The 18,297-nt window shown below is 41.5% G+C and overlaps 1 protein-coding gene across 4 annotated transcripts; it reads right to left on the reverse strand.

The window, feature by feature from the left end:
• Positions 1-379: 379 nt before the first annotated feature.
• On the reverse strand, positions 380-17,882 carry LOC6576967 (trafficking kinesin-binding protein milt). 4 transcript variants are annotated; one of them, XM_002002907.4, is made up of 5 exons: positions 17,713-17,882; positions 17,433-17,642; positions 4,281-4,559; positions 2,629-4,219; positions 380-2,559 (listed from the first exon to the last, which is right to left on the reverse strand). In XM_002002907.4, the coding sequence occupies exons 1-5, from the start codon at positions 17,873-17,875 to the stop codon at positions 1,461-1,463; spliced, it is 3,342 nt and encodes a 1,113-aa protein (XP_002002943.2). In that variant the 5' UTR covers positions 17,876-17,882; the 3' UTR covers positions 380-1,460. The 4 variants fall into 4 exon arrangements, with proteins under 4 accessions (XP_002002943.2, XP_015020925.2, XP_015020926.2 ...); XM_015165439.3 differs by lacking the exons at positions 17,433-17,642; positions 17,713-17,882 and adding an exon at positions 10,754-11,848; XM_015165440.3 differs by lacking the exons at positions 17,433-17,642; positions 17,713-17,882 and adding an exon at positions 6,210-6,774.
• Positions 17,883-18,297: the final 415 nt, after the last annotated feature.

Genomic DNA, 18,297 nt, shown 5'->3' on the forward strand with positions numbered 1-18,297 from the left:
TTTCTTATTACAAACTGTAAACCTAATTTTTCAAAGCGTGAACAATTTCGTCAATATATGTATTTATGTTGCTCTTGATTTTAATACAATAATTTCATCAGTGATATACGTTTTGTTTTGCCCAAATCAAAGTATATGTAAATAATGCAAAATAATATATCAAATTTGTTTTCTTTGTTGTTCATTTTTTTTTTTTTTTTTTTTTTTTTTTTGTCATTTTGTGATAGAATAAGGGCTCTTCCACACACAGCGAACGCTGTTGGCTAACAGTGATCTAGTAACATGTGTTGCAAACTATGTTATGCTAGCCAACAGCACTGCCGATTAACAGCCAAATGTTGTTGTAGTTGCTTTACTTTGAGAATAAAAACTAAAATAGTATGCAAAAGAGTAAATATTTATTGGGGTTTGTTCAGTGCACTCCGTTTAGAAGCTATGCATTGATAAAGCTAAGCGCATAGCCAAAGGAGTGCCGCGTTTTTTCTTTGTGTGTGTGTAGTATGTAAAGACTAGAAACAAATTAATTTTGGGATATTCTTCTTTTTTCTTTGCATGGCTGCGTACAAAGCACCAAAAACAGAAGCGTTTTAGAATAATGCAGGCAGTTAAAAAGATATATAGTGTTCAATTTCTTGTTTGTGATATACGTAAGTCGGCTAGAGTGGAAAGCAATAACGTAAACTATATATATACACGTGTAAAAAAATATATATACCTTTTTGCAAGTCCACTTTCAGTTAATTATATCTTATATACATACATAATTCTGTTCGCACACTCTTCGGTTTATACAGCGAATTATTATCGAGCGAGAAAACCAAATAAAAATAAAATTAAAAGTAATATAGTATATTCGTAAACTACGTTTCGTACCCTTTAAGTAAACACATAGATGAAAATAAATACAAAATTGGCAAAAATCATATATAAGTTTATATCGTTAAGTGTGTTGAGTAAATAAAAAGCTGCTTTGGAACTTTAGTTTTGTTTTTTTTTTCTAGCACTATTCTGCTGGGTTGTTGTTGCTGCTGCTGTTAATAATCGCTTTTAGTTGGCCGCCGTTGCACAAGCAAAACAAGTGATTCTTTAATTAATAATAACTACTAAATTTAAACATTTTACTACAAGTATTTACAAATCACAGCTACAAACACTAAGACAGCAGGCGTGTGTTGCCAGTGTTGCATAACATCGACATCGACATCGACATCTACTTCAACATCCACATCGACGGTCGTTAACAAAATGGCGGCTGCAACGGCGACAACTAACGGTACACCCTCATTTGCTTGGCTTTACTGATCTCATTCGAATCTTCACATGGAACGAAGTCTAATTAAATCATAGTCCGGCGCGCTTAGCTCTCTTAAAGAGTCTCTCCCTAGCAGATGCATCTGTATTTCTATGTTTGTGTTTGTGTTTGTGTATGTGTGTTTCTCCTCTCTCCCCTCTTCTTCTTCTTACAGCCAGCCTCCTTTGCGACCAAATAACAAGGAACTAACCGATCCCACAAAGGCCTGCGTAATGCTCTGTGGCGCCGCCCTCGACTCACTGTCGCTGCCCTTGGCATCCCCAGCAGCTGAGGCACTGCTGTCCGCCACTTTGCCGAGATCGGGCCGCACTCGCCGGCCGCTGCCTGCGCCTGCTATGGTGCCCAGATCGGGTCGCTGAGCAGCCATGCCGTTCTTCAGGTTCCGTCGCGACTTTTGTCGCTGCATTTGTTTGACGCGCGTTTCACTGGCTGTGGCGGAAACATCAACGGACGCAGCAGGTGCTGCTGGCGCTACTCCTGCTTTTGTAGCTCCTGCTCCGCCTGATCCTGCTCCTGCTACCGGCTGTGGCCTAGCCTTCAGCTGCAGCACTATACCCTGGTCATCGCTGTCCTCGCTGCTGTAGGCGCTCGTCGTGGCGCTGCCGCCGCTGACCACGCCCATCGACGTTGCGGGCTGCTGCGGCGTTGGTGATTTGAGGCCGCGATGTAGCACACCCTTGATTTGTGCGCGATCAAAGTGGATGTCATCCACGATCTGGTTGCTGTTCGTGTGCACGCTCTGAAGACTCTCGCCGCTGATGCTGCCACAGCTGCTCAGCTGGGAGAGCGGCGAGCTGCTGCGATTGGCGATGCCGGCGCTGCGGCCGCGCTGTGCACTGATTATGTTCTCCAGCCCGATGCTCTCCACCTTCTCGATCAGATTGAGCGAGCGCAACGCCCGACGCTCCAGATGCGACAGCATCACCTTCTGCTGGTGCTGCTGCTTGCTGAGGCTGCGCTGCAGCTGGCTCTCGCTGGGGCCCACCAGCTTGCGCTTGATCAGATCAGCGCCCGAGGAGAGCAGCCCGAAGAGCGGCTCCGGCGACTGGCCACGCGGCGGCGAACCTTCCGGACTGTTGCAGGGCGTCACAGTGGGCGAGAAATTAGGGCCGGCGGGCGTATTCAAGGCGCTGGGCGTGACCGCCTTGATGCCGCGCTCATTCAACATGCCGGCCAAGCCCAGATTAACCGAGAACGTGGAGCACGAATTCTTTCGCGACATGCCGGCACGAGGTGTGGCCGGACAACTAAAAACAAAAGAGAGAAACAATGTGCATAAAATAAATTAAATAAATTTTTGTTATTTGGTATCCCACCTTGGCTGTCTGGATGTGGATGTGGAGGCCATGCGCGACGACATCTGTGACTGGGAGAGGAAGGACAGATCGTTGACGAAACCATCATCCGGATGCATGACCATGCTGTTCGTGTAGGTGTACGTGCAGCCGGGCGCCTCGAACTGCTTGCCCAGGCCGATATCATCGCTGACATCCTCCTCGACGTCGGACAGCGTGTACACCTGCATGCCCAGATCGTCGAGGCCGCGACCGCCGCGTATTGTCACGCCCGGTCGCTCCTCGAGTAGTCCACTTAGCGTGGGCGTGGCCAGGCGCGACCAGTGATGCAGCGTCTGGGAGCCCTCCATGGGCTTCACAATCTGCAGCTTCTCTGGCAGGCGCCACTGGTGCGTCGTTAGACCGGAAGATGAGCCCGATCCCGTTGACATGATGCTGTCCGGCGTGCGCACACCCATGGGCAAATTGAGTCCAGCCGGCTGTCCGCCTGCTGCAGCTCCTGCTCCGACGCGGCCATGCGTCGGGGGCTCATCGTAGTTGTAGGTGCCGGCGGGCGCATAGGAGAGCATCGCACGCCGAGCCAGTACCTCGGCAGGCGTCAGACGCTTAAGTGCCGCCTCCAGCTCCTTGGCACCTGGAGCACCAGGCACGCCAGAAGGCTGCGCCGGATAGCCATCATCCGACTGCGAGTTAAGGCTTTCGCTTGAGAGCGTCTTCAGGCCCAGCGAATTGCTGCTGCCGCGATAATAGGACCCAGCCGGATACGCCATGGAGGCCATGCGCGGACCGGACGAACTGCTCATGGACATGGCGCCCATCTGGGTCATCGACACATTGCCGCTGTCCATGTAGTTGCCGCTCTTGGTGGCACAGCGCACCGTGTCGAAGACGCGCTTGTAGGGCGGCGGCCCGTAGATGCTGCTGGAGCCGAAGCTGGCCGCCATGCCCATGCCGCCCGGCAGCTGCGACATCATGCGACTGATGCGATCCGCGCAGCGCTGGCTATCGCCCGATATGCCCGAGTCGAGGCTGTTCTCCGAGTATAACGAGGACTCCATCAGCTCCGACTGCAGCGACTCTGCGGCCACAGCGGCAGCGGCTCCGTTCGTGCCCAGGCCGCCCAGGAAGGAGCTGCGCGCCTGCGGCTGTGACCGCTTGCGTTGCTGCTTCAGCTGATCCTGGGCCGAGTGCAGTAGCGCCAGCACCTCCTCGTAGCGCTGCTTGAACTCCACCAGCTCGAGGGCGAGCGCATTTTGATTCTCCTTCGTCACATGCAACAGCGATAGGTGTTCATCGTTGTCCTGCGTCAGCTGATGCAGTCGCATCTCCGCCTCGGCCAGTCGCGCTGTAAGGCTCACAATTTGCTCGTGCTGCAGTCGATTCTCTTCGCGCTGTCGCTCCAGCTCCAGACTGAGGTTGTCGAACTGTGAATTGGCATCGTTCAGCTGGGCACTGATGTCCGCCATCAGGCGTCGCTCGTGCTCCTCCACCTCGTCCGTTTGGTGGGCCAGCTGTGTGGCCTCGTTCTTCAGCGTCTTGTTCTCATCGAGCAAGGAGTTCACTTTCTTCTGCAGCAGGTCCAGAGTGATCGACTTTGACATGGTAGGCGTATCTAAAGGTGGATGAGTTCATTATTACTACTTGCCTATTATTATAATTTTTATTCAACTTACCCGCATCAGTTGCATCGTCTGCATCGTTGGTGAGCACCGAAATTAGTTCGTTCTTCTTGTGCAACTCGTGCAGCAGCTGGGCGCGGTCATCGTTGGAGGCTTTAAGATCTGTTTCCAGATCACTTACGCGCGCTTCTAGTGCATTATTTTGCGTGAGGAGTTCCTTGCCAATTTGCACCGTCAGCTCCAGATCCTTTTCCTTCTCTTCCAGCAGACGCGTCACGGCCTCAATATCATCGTAGGCACGAGTCATCTGGCTAACACGGTTACCACATAGAACTGCAAGCAATAAATATTATCCAATTAATACAATGAAATTCAATATTTCAACTAATATTTACAATTCGACTTTAATTACAGACTATCGATACTGTTTGCTAAGCCTTACAATTCGACATAAATTAAAGACTATCGATAAATAAAGATACAAGATCAAAATGCAAGCACATATCGATTTAACAGGCCTGCCAGATCATTACGCAATTGAGAAATGTCCAAGACCCAAAATACCTTCCATTAGTAACTGTTCATTCTGCTGCTCACGCTCTCCCAAACCAAATGTCGGCAGACCATACTCATACGCTGGCGTCGCTGCCGATGTCGACGCCGCTGTTGTTATTGCACTGCAACCAGCTGAGAGCTCGAGTTCATCCTCATATTCAAGTTCATCCTCTGTGATGCAAAAGTCGTCGTGCCAATCGCTCGACGCTTTTGTTTGGCACGCAATGAATGCGCATTCCTCTAAGCAGTGTTCGGCTATTGTTGTTGCACTAATAGCATCCACAGCATCCACATGAGAGCTTCTGCTGCTGCTAGCACTGAAATTCTCAGTGGCTAAAAATCGATGCTCACTAGCACCGGCAGCAGGCGCCACACCGACAGCCGACCACCACTGCCGCCCTCTCTCCATCTCTTTTGTTGGCGCTGACGCCGCTCCTTTGCCATTGTTTACGTGCGTCATGCTCAATGTATGTAAGTCTTTCGCCTTATTTTCGCTTGGTTCTGTGATCACAAATTTCCTTAGTCACGCAGCATTCTGCGAGTTTCTTTTTATAAAAGTTTAAATTTGCTTCGATTTAGCCTTTTCGATTATATCGCGTATTATGTAATAAACAATCTCATTGTAAAGTCTGCTGCCAAGGCACTTGGTTGCTTTGTTGATGGCGGTGGTGGTTCTTTTTGTTATTGCGCTGATGTAGTTTGTGGATCCAGCGGGGTTGCAACGTTACATTGGTGGTCACATGACTATTTTTTTGTAGTTTTATCGTTGTTTGCTTTTTAGTATGAGTCAAAAAAGCATTGTCAACCGCAGATGAAACACTTAAATTAATTGCTAAATTAATGCGAATTGTCTGAAGTCAGCAGAGAAACTAAAACTGTCATTGCTATGGCTATTGCTTTCGCTCTCTCGCACGTTCTCTCTTCTCTCTCTCTCTCTCTGCGCTCTTTGCCACCCACTAGACGCGCGCTGAGTGTGCGCAATAATGCTTTTGCGCTTTGTTGTCGAAAAACATAACATAAACTGAATAAAACCTAGCTTGAACTTCTAAACGAGTATTTCAATATATTTATAGCCGTGAGCGCAACTTTTTCAACTCTCAAATTCAAAGCCACTTCTTGCAAACGCGACGTACACACATACACTGACGGCAGTAGCAGCGGCAGCGCTGCTACAGTTGAACAGAGGTACAAGCAGAGAGAGAGAGAGAGGCAGCGGCAGAGGAAGCGAGCAGCGCAGCAGGCAACTGCAGGCAGTCTGCAAGTAAAAGGCGTTTTCCCTAACTTAAGTGAAAGGAAGAGTCACAAAAATGTTTGGTGAAAAGAAATGCAACATCAACATATGTATGTATGTCCATATGTACATATGCTGCCTCTGCCAGTTCTACGGGTAATACGAGTAATAAATGTAAGCAAATGAACAAAACTCACGTGTCGAAAATAGCCACACAGATTGGTTTTTTTCAGTTAGTTTTGATTGCGAACTTCACGCGCGTTTCACTTCACTGGTTGGCACTAATAACAACAACAACACTGTTGGTAATCACAATAGCCACAAGGCTGTGGCCAGTCCAAAGGTTGTGAGACATAAACGAATGCAAACAACAACAAAACTTCCAAATGAATTCTAAGGTAAAAAGAAATATCGCCAGCCGGGCAAACGGCGCTCCAAACTCGTGACGGAGCAACGACGTCCGACAGATTGACACATACACTTACGCACGCTTACACACGCACACACGCCTCGCTATACACAAACACGCAGTTTGAGTTATTGGATGAGCCAGAGGAGGGTTAAGTTTCTGTTCGCAATTTTAAAGAAAATTGCTTGCTTATTTTACACGATTTTTATTTTAGAAAATATATTATAGCACTGAATGAAATTTTCCTTTTCGTTTCAATTTTTGACAATATTTTCTAGTATTTTTTAAACATTACAATTGGCACAAATTGTGTAATTTGCGGATTAGCAGATACACGACAAACGCTCAGAGTGAATTTTATTTGCTTCTGTGTTATTTGTTGCTGTAGTGGAATCCACCACCAAAGTTAGCATCCACATGTGAAAAAGAGAGAGGCAAGCAATGCACTGTTATTGCTCTGTTATGAGCGCGCTGCGACCAGTGTTGCCAGGTTTTGAGACATAAAAATAGCAAAATCGTCTCTAAAAAATAGCTGAAAATAGCTAAACAAATTTTAAAATAGCTTACAAAATAGCTGAAACCTTTATGCATTATGCATTTACTTTAAATTTTATTTTTAAATGTTATTTAATAATGTTACAATTTGGTCCACATCCAAATCATCATCAGAATTATATTTTTGATTAACTGGAATCATTTTTAAATATTTGGAAGGCACGGTATAATCATGGCAGCATTTGCCATTGCTGCGCAAGAAGAATTAGCGATGGTATAAATTCACAACTAGTGATGGTATAAGTACGACAAAGTCGTGGTGGTAGTATCGCGCAGATCATTACGTACAATTTGGGACTTAATCGAAAAATGTTTTTTTTTTTTTGCTTTAAATACTAAAATCAAATTCAAAATATTCGTTTGTAAAATAGCTAAATTAATAGCTAATAGCATTTTCAAAATTTTCATAGCATTTATGGTTCAAAAATAGCTAAAAATGCTATTAAATAGCTAATCTGGCAACACTGGCTGCGACTGTTCTGTTAAATTTAAATCCACCAAAGAAGAGAGTGAGAGAATGCTAGCAACCTCACAGCATTGCCAACGTGAAAAAATGTACAGCTCAAATGGCTTCAAATGGTTTGAATTCAAATTCGTTATCTTAATTTATATATAAATTATTTTTAATAAACACGAATTTAAATTTAATTCTTTTTTAAAGAGGTGATTGTATATTTTATGCAAAAATAATTAAATTTTACACTGATACTGAATCATAGCAAGTTAATAATGCAAAGGGCTTCATAAACCAAAATTATGTACATACATAAATATGTATGTATGTATGCATATGTCTCTCATTAATCATTTGACACTGTCTTTGTTTTTATAGTAGGGAAACCGGAATACGTCTACCTAAATCTTAATCCCATTCATGTTTTCAGCACGGATGTCGTGGCGGGTAATTTTCCGCGTATCCGGATATCTGGAAAGTAGGATAGCGAATTTCCCTGGAACACTAAACTCAGATACAGGCAATAAAATCCAAGTATAAATAATGCAAACACTTCAAACGAACGCAGATTGAGTTCGAACTTTTGTAGAACCGAATTTCGAGTTCCAGTTTCCATCTGCTAAATACTGCTCCGCACGTGTCTGTGCCTCAGCCCAAATAAAATAAAAACGTGTAAATTCAATTAGTTGTCGAGTGTTATATAAGACTTTCGTTGACGATTCTGGCTGGCCAGCTTTATAGCTAGATAAACTGACAAACAAAACAAATGTCATAAAATTAAAGGAAAAATCTGAATGATCGTCAGTTTTAGTTGATCTAATCAACCGTCATAAGAGCGCTGCTTTGGTCAATCATGCGATATGTGTAAAACGCTATGCACCTGACCTTAAAAAAGGAGAGAAACAAAACGGCGAAAAAGTTGCAAAACTGTTAGGGAAAATAAGTTAAAAGAGCTCTAGATGAGTGAACCCGGCTGAAAGATACTCTAAACATGAAATGAAGCTTTTTCTGTTTGAGAGAAATGGGTAAAGTTATCTATTGAGCTTGGGAATATACGAACTGAGTTTCATAATTATTTGAAATTCGCAATCGACCTCAATCGATTTGATGAGAATGGAAGAGTTATCGATGATGCGCAACAAAACTGGTATTCATATGTCAAATCTATGTGACTTATTGAAATCTGTAGCTCACATCAATTCAGCTTAATTCAGTAGAGTCATATCCCACATTTTCTCTCTCTCCTCTGTTACGGGGATTGCAACAAAACCAATATACCCTTCATGTTGAACACGTTCAGGGCATAAAAAGCTTGAGATGAGATCATGTGCTTCGAACTTTAATGGTTTATTTTAACTTGCTAAAAGCTATTCTACCTATGTATACGTAGGTATGATATAAATACATATATTTATTCATATATCGATAACGCATTCCGCAAATATCAAGAAAACACAAATACAAAGTCTGAAATGGGAATTAGTTAGAAAAACGGGCGAAAAAAAAAATTGAAAATTGCTGTCGTGCCGCTTAACACGTCGACCACAACAAAGGAATTATACAAATAAAAAGTCAAGTAAAGAACTAAGTCTAATTGAGAAAACATTAATCAATCGACAAATATAACAACTAACGATAAGATACGTGAAGTGACTTTCTGCACCGCCGCCAATTGCAGCGGAACGAGCTCTCCCCGCTGCACTTGACACTGATAAGCCGCCAAGCAGGCGATAAGGCCAGCGATAATGGATAATGAGCTGGCTCAGTCAGATAATTCGCACCTGTGAAAGCTAATTGAGCACCTAATGGCAGCTTTAATAACCTAATTAAGAGACGCCTGCCCAAATGGCCAGCCTGAGTATAAATTTTGTAAACATAAACAGTCAACAATCCAATCTAAAGGGGGTATTCTAAGGAATATATAAAAATAAAATATATATACTTTATATGACTGAAATTTCAGCTGATTAATAAATGAAATAAACAAAAAATAAAACTAGCATATAAAAAAATATGAACTCGCAAAAAACCCTTTCTTTAGGTGTAAATACATATGCATATATCAATATTTGACTTCATTATTAATTAAGAGTAAAGTCTGTTTTCTATTTAATTAACTGCTGTTATAGTATTACGGAGGGGCTAAGAGCCTGTTGTGGAGCTGTAATCCTAGTGAGTTTGCGGCTTGAGAGCACACTTTTCATTTCTGACTTATCAGTCCCTCAGAGGAAGAGTAAGTGGGATATATAGCTAAATAGAATCCCGCAGGTGTTGCTGAACAAGAGTGAGTGGGTATTTAGGCCATTTGTACAGGGTCTTTGGGACAAAGAGGAGCGACTCAAAATTGCCATTTGTTATTGGGCGCGGTTACACATTATGCAATTAGGATGAAAGGTTTAATTGGCACAGAGCTAATGTATGAAATAGTATAGTATTTAGTATCCCAATTTATTTTTTGCATTTTTTCTCAATATAACATTACCCATATACCCATATATATACATATATATATACCCATATACCTATAAATGTCCAACAAAATTAATATGCTAAAATAGTTAAGGGGGTCATAAAGTCTGCGCTTTATTAGGGGACTCACATAGATGTATATTATTATTAATAATTATTGTAATCAAACGAAAAGGCACAAAAAACAAATAACAATAATGAAGACATATGAACTTTGACTGAAAATTGCCTTTTACTTCATATATAATTATTTTTATATTATATCTTGCAGACGTAAATCATCACATCTACTTCAATAAATTAAATAAATAAATATTTTCCAAATATATCTGAAAGCCTTTCGACAACTCGCCTGAGCACCAGCTCTTTGCTTGATATCTAATCGCATATCTATTACTGCCAATAAAGTTCTTTCCAACTAAGTTCGTAGTTTCGTAGAAAGTAAATCAATTTAAGTTTAGATTTTTCTTATTGCTATTTTGCTATAGTTAATTTGATCTTAAAGTAAATAACTCCACTAAAATATGCGAGCGAAATAGTCCTAGTTTTTTGTATTTTCTTTACATATTCATTGAAATGATATTTTGTTTTATTTTAAGATCGTCAGTAATATAAAATATTGTTGAATTCGAAATAGATAGTTAAAGTACGATATTTGATCAGCTCTGTAAGAGCTGTCTAAACTTTCTCTACCCACCATTCTAATCGAATTTTGAATAGCATTTTACTTTAACCCGTGTTTGTAGTGATAGAATATAGAATACTATTTGGATAGCAATTCAATTGAAAAAGATTTCCAAATCGAATTAAAGAGTTGAGCTTGCGCCTTCAGTGCTTCAGTGGGTGATGCTTACCTTTGTTGGTTAAGAGGCTGCGCACCACTTTCAGACAGTTCTGGCCATCGACGTTCTTGGAGGCGTAGTACATGAGCTCCCAGGAGTTGGCCGACTGCAGCAGCTGCGCGGGCAGCTCAAAGTTGGGCCCCTCAACGGGCAGGACGCCCGCGATGGGACTGGGCACTGGAGTGCTGGGCGTGCTGTCATCCTGTGCTGTGCTGTCCCGCCTTGGCTGTCCCTTGGCCGCAAAGTCGTGCAGCAGCGCCAGCAGCGGCGCCGAGGCATTCGTTGTTGCCTCTTGCGGCGTCGCCTTCATCTGTTGCACAATGACGCGCATGCGATCCACAGCCTCCAGCTCGAGCTCAAGGCGCGTGGGTGGCGGCTTGGTGCCATTGACAATCGCCGACATCGAGGCACAGGAGCTGCTCAGGCTGTCCAGGCTGTCCAGCTGCTGGTCCAGCTGCTGCAGTTTATCCGCCGTGCGCTGGCAATTGCTCTCCAGCTGCTTGCCCAGCAGCTTGTACGTGTTCTCAAAGTGTTTGCTGGCGTTCGAAGGCTGTTTGCTGATTGTCGAGGTGCTGCTGCAGTTGCTCATGTTGCTCATGTTGCTCATGTTGCTCATGCTGCTCATGTTGCTGCTGCTGCTGCTGCAGTTTGACGTCAGCGAGCAGAGCGAACTGTTGCTGGCCACATGCTGTACCATAGAGCTGCTCAGCAGCTGCTCCTCCTGCTGCGCCTCAAGGCCGGCGACAAAGCTGTGCTGATAGCCATCAGAGTCGTCTTCCGGCTCCAGCGTAAACTCATGGATGATGGGCAGAGCAACAGTTGTTGTTGTTGTTGTTAGTTTCACATTTAAATGTGGCTTATGTTGTTGTTGTTGTTGTTGCAGATCGTTGCTCTTTAGAGCTGAATTGTTGCTAAATAGCGGCATTTGAGGTTGTTGCTTTTGTTGTTGTTGTTGTTGGTTTTTGAAAGCCAGCGCATTGTCTTGTCTTATTTGGCTAACAAGTTTCACACTTGATTTTCCCTCTCTTTTTGTTTACGCGCACATTGAACAATTAATTTTAATTTTGAATGCTGCAATTTAATGTTGATGTACCAAAGAAATTTATGAATGAGTATGTGAAGTGTGACGTCTGTCAAATGCCAGTGTTGGACAACGTGCACATTCTCAATTGAGTCCTGTTGTGGCTAACAGCCCAAGCTAAATATGCCAATTTAGCTATTTACAAGCTAATTAAATCAATTTAGCTAATATCAAGCGAAATTTACAAATTTAGCTATAATTTGAAAATCAATTAGATTCAGTTTTGGCTTGATTGAGTGCTATAAAAGTTTTCCCACTTGTTATGTTGACTCCACTCAGAATACAGTGTTTCGACTAAGTTCGTGCACATTTTATATATTGCGCTACATTAACTTTAAGCATTGCCAGAAAGTTCTAAATGTGAGTTGGAAGACACTCGACATAGCCTCAAGTCCCCTCAGTGTTGAGTAACACAACAAAAAATGTATATGAATGCCACGATTTCGTGCTGACTGCAGTCAAGTCATAACACTTCCACAACGCCTCGTCCTACTGATTTGATTGATCAATTCAAATGCGCATTTGGCTATAATCAAACTGACTCACGGCCGCTCAAGTAAATATATTTATTATCTTTATAGTTACGCGCTTATCGATGGTCTATTTTTGTTTATCTAAACACTTGCAGCACTATATGAATGTCTTGACACACACACACACACACATATACATACATATTACATTAGACAATGGCTTATAACAAATTACAAAATTTCAATTTACATAATACAGCATTTCCACTTGCCATTCATGACACTTTAGTTTGCCTGCTGCAGCATTAACATACAATGCAAGTGGAAAATATTTCAAAATCCAGAGATCGAGAGAAGGGAGAGGCACAACTGAACACCGGCGTGTGGACTGAGCGACTGACTAAAACTGAAGAATGGCTTTGATGAGGCGGGCCCTTGGATTCGGAAAAATGTCGAGCATAAAACAAGTTTACATTTTATTAGCCAGCTCGAAAGATGCGCCTTTCCACTCAGCCATAACATGTCGGCGATCACGTAGCTAGCTCTAGTGGGCTCTCCTATCTGGGACTGGGCGAGTGTCTATGTGTGAGTGTGTGTGTGTGGGCTGAGAAAATGTAGAGCCCATCTAAGCGGAGGATGTTGAGATGACCAGCTAAAGTAAAAGGGGAAATGATGCAACATTAAGTTAAGAGCCACTGATGTAGGCTGATGATGCTGCTCTATCTACTGCCGATGCCGCTGCCCCTGCTGCTGAGCTTAATAACTATCAGATCATAATTTATGGTCGAACAGAGTGAAAGAAAGAAAATTGAGCTGAGCTAAAAAACAAACAACCGTTATAGCTTGTGCCAAATAGAATTTTCCGCTGCGATATGATCAGCAATAAAAAGAAGGCAATATTCAAGCAGAACCAATGGCTATCTGAAAATAGATAATACTCGGTGTAGCTAAGCAAATTCATTGTCGTAAAAAATTATACTAGAATTATCTTTCATTTTGTTTTTTAGCATGTTGGGAAAAACTATATATAGATAGGCTGGCTATATGCATAACTTATATTTCTTAGTCATTTGTCTTAAGGAATCAGAATTAATATTCCATATTTACAAACTCTGTGTCTGTCTCTCTCTCTATCTTTTTCTCTTTCTTAAGATAGCAGAACACTGTAATTAAATATATAAACTCAAAAAAATATCTGAACCTATAAACTTAGTTTAGTTCATAAATAATTCTTTTTATCATATCATCGGATACATATGTACATATGCCGGAATATCCCATATATATTATATTAAAATTTAAAATTTGAAGCCAACATGGGTCTTCTCTCATAAACTTGAATGAATCAACACAAAACAGTTTGATTAATGTGCAGTCACCATTTAAGCGAAATTGCAAAGAAATAAATACTTTGACACAGTCTTGGAATACACTATAATTTTTAAATATAAAAACAAACAAACTGGAATTATGACAATCATCAAATAAAATGAACCCAAGAGGATTTAATTTAATAACAGAATTTGTTTATTTGTATTTGAAGAGAGAGCGAGAGAGAGTACAGAGAGTATCGCATATAGCGACTGCAAATAATATGTGAGTGGTTCATCGACATGCTACAGGCGTAGAGCCCTCAAATGATATTCATTAATATCTGTATACGTATATAAATATCTATATATGTATATATGTATATACACACACACACTTTATGAGTCAGACTTTAAAAGGTAAGCCTCGGCTATAAAGGCAACGCGTGCACAGACAGGGGCGCGGGGCTTTAGTGGGTTAATGTAAATTACGCTATCGCATCGATAATAAAACATGTGAGAGACTCAAGAATGGCATTGCTTGATTGGCTAATTGGCTTTGAATGACAAAACTATCAAAATTATGTAAAGGAAGACAGCTAAATAAAAAAACAAAATAATACACTTTTGTTAGTGGCGAAAGAAAAAATATAATAATAAACATACAAAAAATGCCAATCAATCGTGCTCACACGCGAAAATGAAATGAAAACGGTTTAAAGCAGCAGCTAAAATAAGACAAACTTTGTAGTTTCAATGTAGTTTTTTTTTTGTCTTTTTTTTTTTTTTTTTGGTTCACATCAACTTTCACAAAATGCTGTTGGTGGTAATTAATTATTGGCAAAAGTTGGGCGCAATTAAATCTACTTCTACTTATATGGTCAAGCGGCGCGCTGAATGCAAAAACAACACAAGGAATGCACTCGCTGTCCAACACTGCTAATAAGGAAGTTCACTGCGAGATAAGTACATGTACGTATGCTCGTGTGTGTGTGTGTGTGTACTAATAGCATATGCAACTATTTCCACTTGGCTCAACTGCAAGAAAAGCAAAACTTTTTGCGCTCCATTTCGCTGCGCTAATTGTGGACCGCAATGTGAATGTCCTAATCAATAGGCCAACGACAGATACACAACACTCTCCGCCATACATACACACACGGCACAAAAGACACAAGAAATCCACACACTCACACACAACTGTATAACAACCGTTGGCCATTGGCGAACAGTTGCCAGAGGTGTGTAGTGTTGTAAAATGACGCAATTAAAGTATGTCATTTAGCATTTTGTTTGTGTTTGACAAAGAAGTGCTCGCGGTCCCCCCTCGTACATAATACGTATTATATCCAAGCATAAGCACACACACACACACATACATGGCACACATTTTTGCCAGTTTGTGCAGTGTATGTTGGCCGGCACCAGCTTAACACCAATAAAAATAGCCAACAATGTGGGTCGGGGGGAAATGAACAGCAATTTAACGTGCCTAATAGCTAACAACAGCAACGTCTACTTTTATTGCGGTTTATTCTCGTGATGAGTAAACCAACGGAACGCGTTTGCGTTTTTGCGGGTTGCTTTAAACGCAGAAGATAAACTCACACGCACAGCTGACAAGAGCGGCGGCGGTGTCTGATTGATGCGATACGGCCAAGAGCAAGAGCAACGTAGCCATAAATATTTTCTGATAATGATTAATCAGCGTAGCTATGGCCGGTGGCAAGAACAAGAATTCGAACTCGTTCTCAAACAGGAATTGGAACTGACACTGGCACTGGAACTGAAATTGTAATTGGCATTGGATAAGCGGCATGTACAGAGCGCAACGGTAAATGGTTAAATTACGAACGACATGCAAAAGGCGACGAACAAGCAAAAAGCCGAGCAAACAGCTAACAGCTGTGCTTGCTCGTCTGTCTGACCGAGCGGACGGACAGTTGTAGAGAGCGAACAGACGCTAAATTCCGATAGGCAAACACACTTGATTGCTTATCAGCAGCGGCAGCAGCACCGAGACAGAATAGCGGCACATGGAAAAACGATTATGTAAAGAGCAGCCAGCAAATGGAGACGTTCAGCGGGCGGCAACAGAACAAGCAAGAACAAATTAATCTGACAGTCGAAGACCCAGCCCTGCCCATGCCCATGCCCTATTATGAATTACAACTCCTACACTTACACACACACACACTGAGAGCATGGCGACCCCATTCATAAATGCTTGTGTTTACACACAGAAACAGGCAATGGCAAATCGTTTTCTTCATAATTCATAAGCAAGTTCAAAGTTTTTGTTGCTGTGTGCGCGTCCTAAAAATAAATACAGTTGTATGACGCCAGGCGGCGGCAAGCTGAAGCACTTGGAGAAATTCCAAATGTTTCGTTTAGCTCTTGTATTTCTTTTCCTTTTCTTCGTTTTTTTGCACAAATGAGCACACACAATAACACTTTCAAAGTGCGTGTATTAGTAATAATTTTCGATTGTTTTTAGCTTATGGTTTTGCAACACATTTTGTTTAGCGCTTTTATAGTTTGATTTTATTTTTGGTAATTATAATTTATTTTTGCTTATTGGGGCACGCATACAATTTCACTGAGTACACAGCAAACGTCTCATATTTTTGGTATTTTTAAATTACATACATATTAAACAAAAACGCGCACGACGCTTACGAATTTCTTTTGGCACTATTCATTGCTTACGGCGCAACGCCGTCAGTTGGCAAAATCTTTTGAAATGCACACATCGACGACGCACGCGGAATGACAAAGGCTAGGCAATGCCCCAAACCCGTTGGCGGCGGCTCCAACAACAGCTGATTGCGGTGTGAATGTCAAAACGGCGAATGACAACACCAGCTGATGCCAGTGTGACCAGCAGAATTAAAATTTAATTCGGCATTTTAAATAATAATTCAATATGCCTTTCTTTTGAAAGTATGTTTTAGAAACAAAAAAGTCAATGCCAAATATTTAATATTAGCTCTGACCAAATTATAAATGAAATATAAATATGCTCAAATATTGTTTATCTTGTGCGAATGGCAAAGAGAGCTTTTCCAGTTCGCAACACTGGACATACGAACAAGTATTGTGATATGATTGAAAGAAAGCTTGGCGCAATTTTTAAATATGTATTGCGATAACATTTGAGAATTTAGCTGCTCACACATCATATATGAATATTCAACAGATGGTTAGCAAAACAATTTTACGTTACAAATTACACTTTGATATACAATATTATATTGGTATGTACATATTAAAATCGTATAAGTAAATTTTGGAGACGCATCAATAATACTTTGTCACAAATTTATTGGCGTCAAAAACGCGGCACATTTGCAAAAAATAGAATACATATAGAATTTATTTTTATCTTGCTTTGCGTTGCGTAGATAAAAGCGAATTGCGTTTTGTCTTTCATGCGGCAGAGATAAACAATTTTTTTTAAAGATCTTTAAAAATGAATAAAACTTGGCAAAAAACAAGAGATAGAGGATATACAATATATGAATATATAAATATATATTCTATAATGACAATATGACAACAAACTGATTCAATTCTTGCTCTATTATATAACTATAGCAACGGATTGAGAAATTCTTACACATACAAAATGAGTTCAATTGAGCTGAGCAATTATGAAGGGATGGATATTGGGCAATTAAAGTATAATATAGTAGAGTATATGTATATAGAATTATATTTTATAAGCTTATCAGACAAGGTCAGACAATTTGTTTAAACTACTTCAGAAACTATTTATAGCGTTTGAGTAACTTAATATTAGTATTGCTGATTAGTGCAGTACTCACGGAAATAGTTTAGGCACTCTCTAGTCTGTTCCTTGGTCAATCCGAGACCCTCGACCGGAATGGGCAGCGCTGGAGCTGGCACAAACCAATCTTCATTCGCATAGCCAGAGAAATCAGTGAGGAAATCATTTCGCACTTTATATTTGGGTATCTGTTCCTCCAGCAATGAAAATATTTCCACCTCCGGCAAATTCTCGTTACTGCACAAATCTGTGAGGGTGTGAACAGATGGAAGTAATTAGCAAGCGGTTAATTACAGTCAAACAATTGCACAACTCACCAGTTAGGCAACTGGCATCCGCGGTCTGTGGTTTGTTGGGCGTCGTCGCCTGTTGCATGAGTCGCTTTGTTTGCAGCTTGGGTAAGTGTTTGCTGAGCGTCGCCTGCGCCGAGGGACTGAGCGGCATTTGGCCGCCATTGGCCCCCAATGTTGCGGATAGCATAAATGTTGAAGAATTCTAATATATTGTCGTTATCGATACCGATATAAATATAATCGTTTTATCGGCTGGTCAATGTGTAGTTAGTTGATTTTCTGCAATTGGAAATGTACATCGGCTTGTTAATTCACCGACACTCAAACGTAATGAAATATTTAGCCAACAGCTAGCAACAAGTAGCACCCAGTCTACGCGCGTTTTCCCCATTTGCTTTCTATTATTGAGTGGGCGCTTATCTTGCTGCCCAAGTTTCGATGATAAAGTCAACGTCAAAGCAATGATTATTAATACTATAAATATTAGTGAAACGTCAAAGGATTTTAGCGTTAATTTATCACAAGCATAATTCGCACATTTACACACAAGTTCTGCTGCCAAAGCTAGCTCCAACTCAATATCACTTATCATTACAACTGATTATTTAA

This window comes from Drosophila mojavensis, unplaced genomic scaffold (assembly GCF_018153725.1).
Source record: "Drosophila mojavensis isolate 15081-1352.22 unplaced genomic scaffold, ASM1815372v1 contig_36, whole genome shotgun sequence".
NCBI lineage: Eukaryota > Metazoa > Arthropoda > Insecta > Diptera > Drosophilidae > Drosophila > Drosophila mojavensis.

Bases quoted from the DNA above. Each gene is read 5' to 3' on its own strand.
- LOC6576967 (XM_015165439.3), bottom strand. From the start codon at position 11,666: ATGCCGCTATTTAGCAACAATTCAGCTCTAAAGAGCAACGATCTGCAA. The intron at 4,560-10,753 runs GTAAGCATCACC...TATTGCTTGCAG, and splicing joins CAGCCTCTTAACCAACAAAG to TTCTATGTGGTAACCGTGTT. The intron at 2,560-2,628 runs GTGGGATACCAA...TTTTGTTTTTAG, and splicing joins TCCACATCCAGACAGCCAAG to TTGTCCGGCCACACCTCGTG.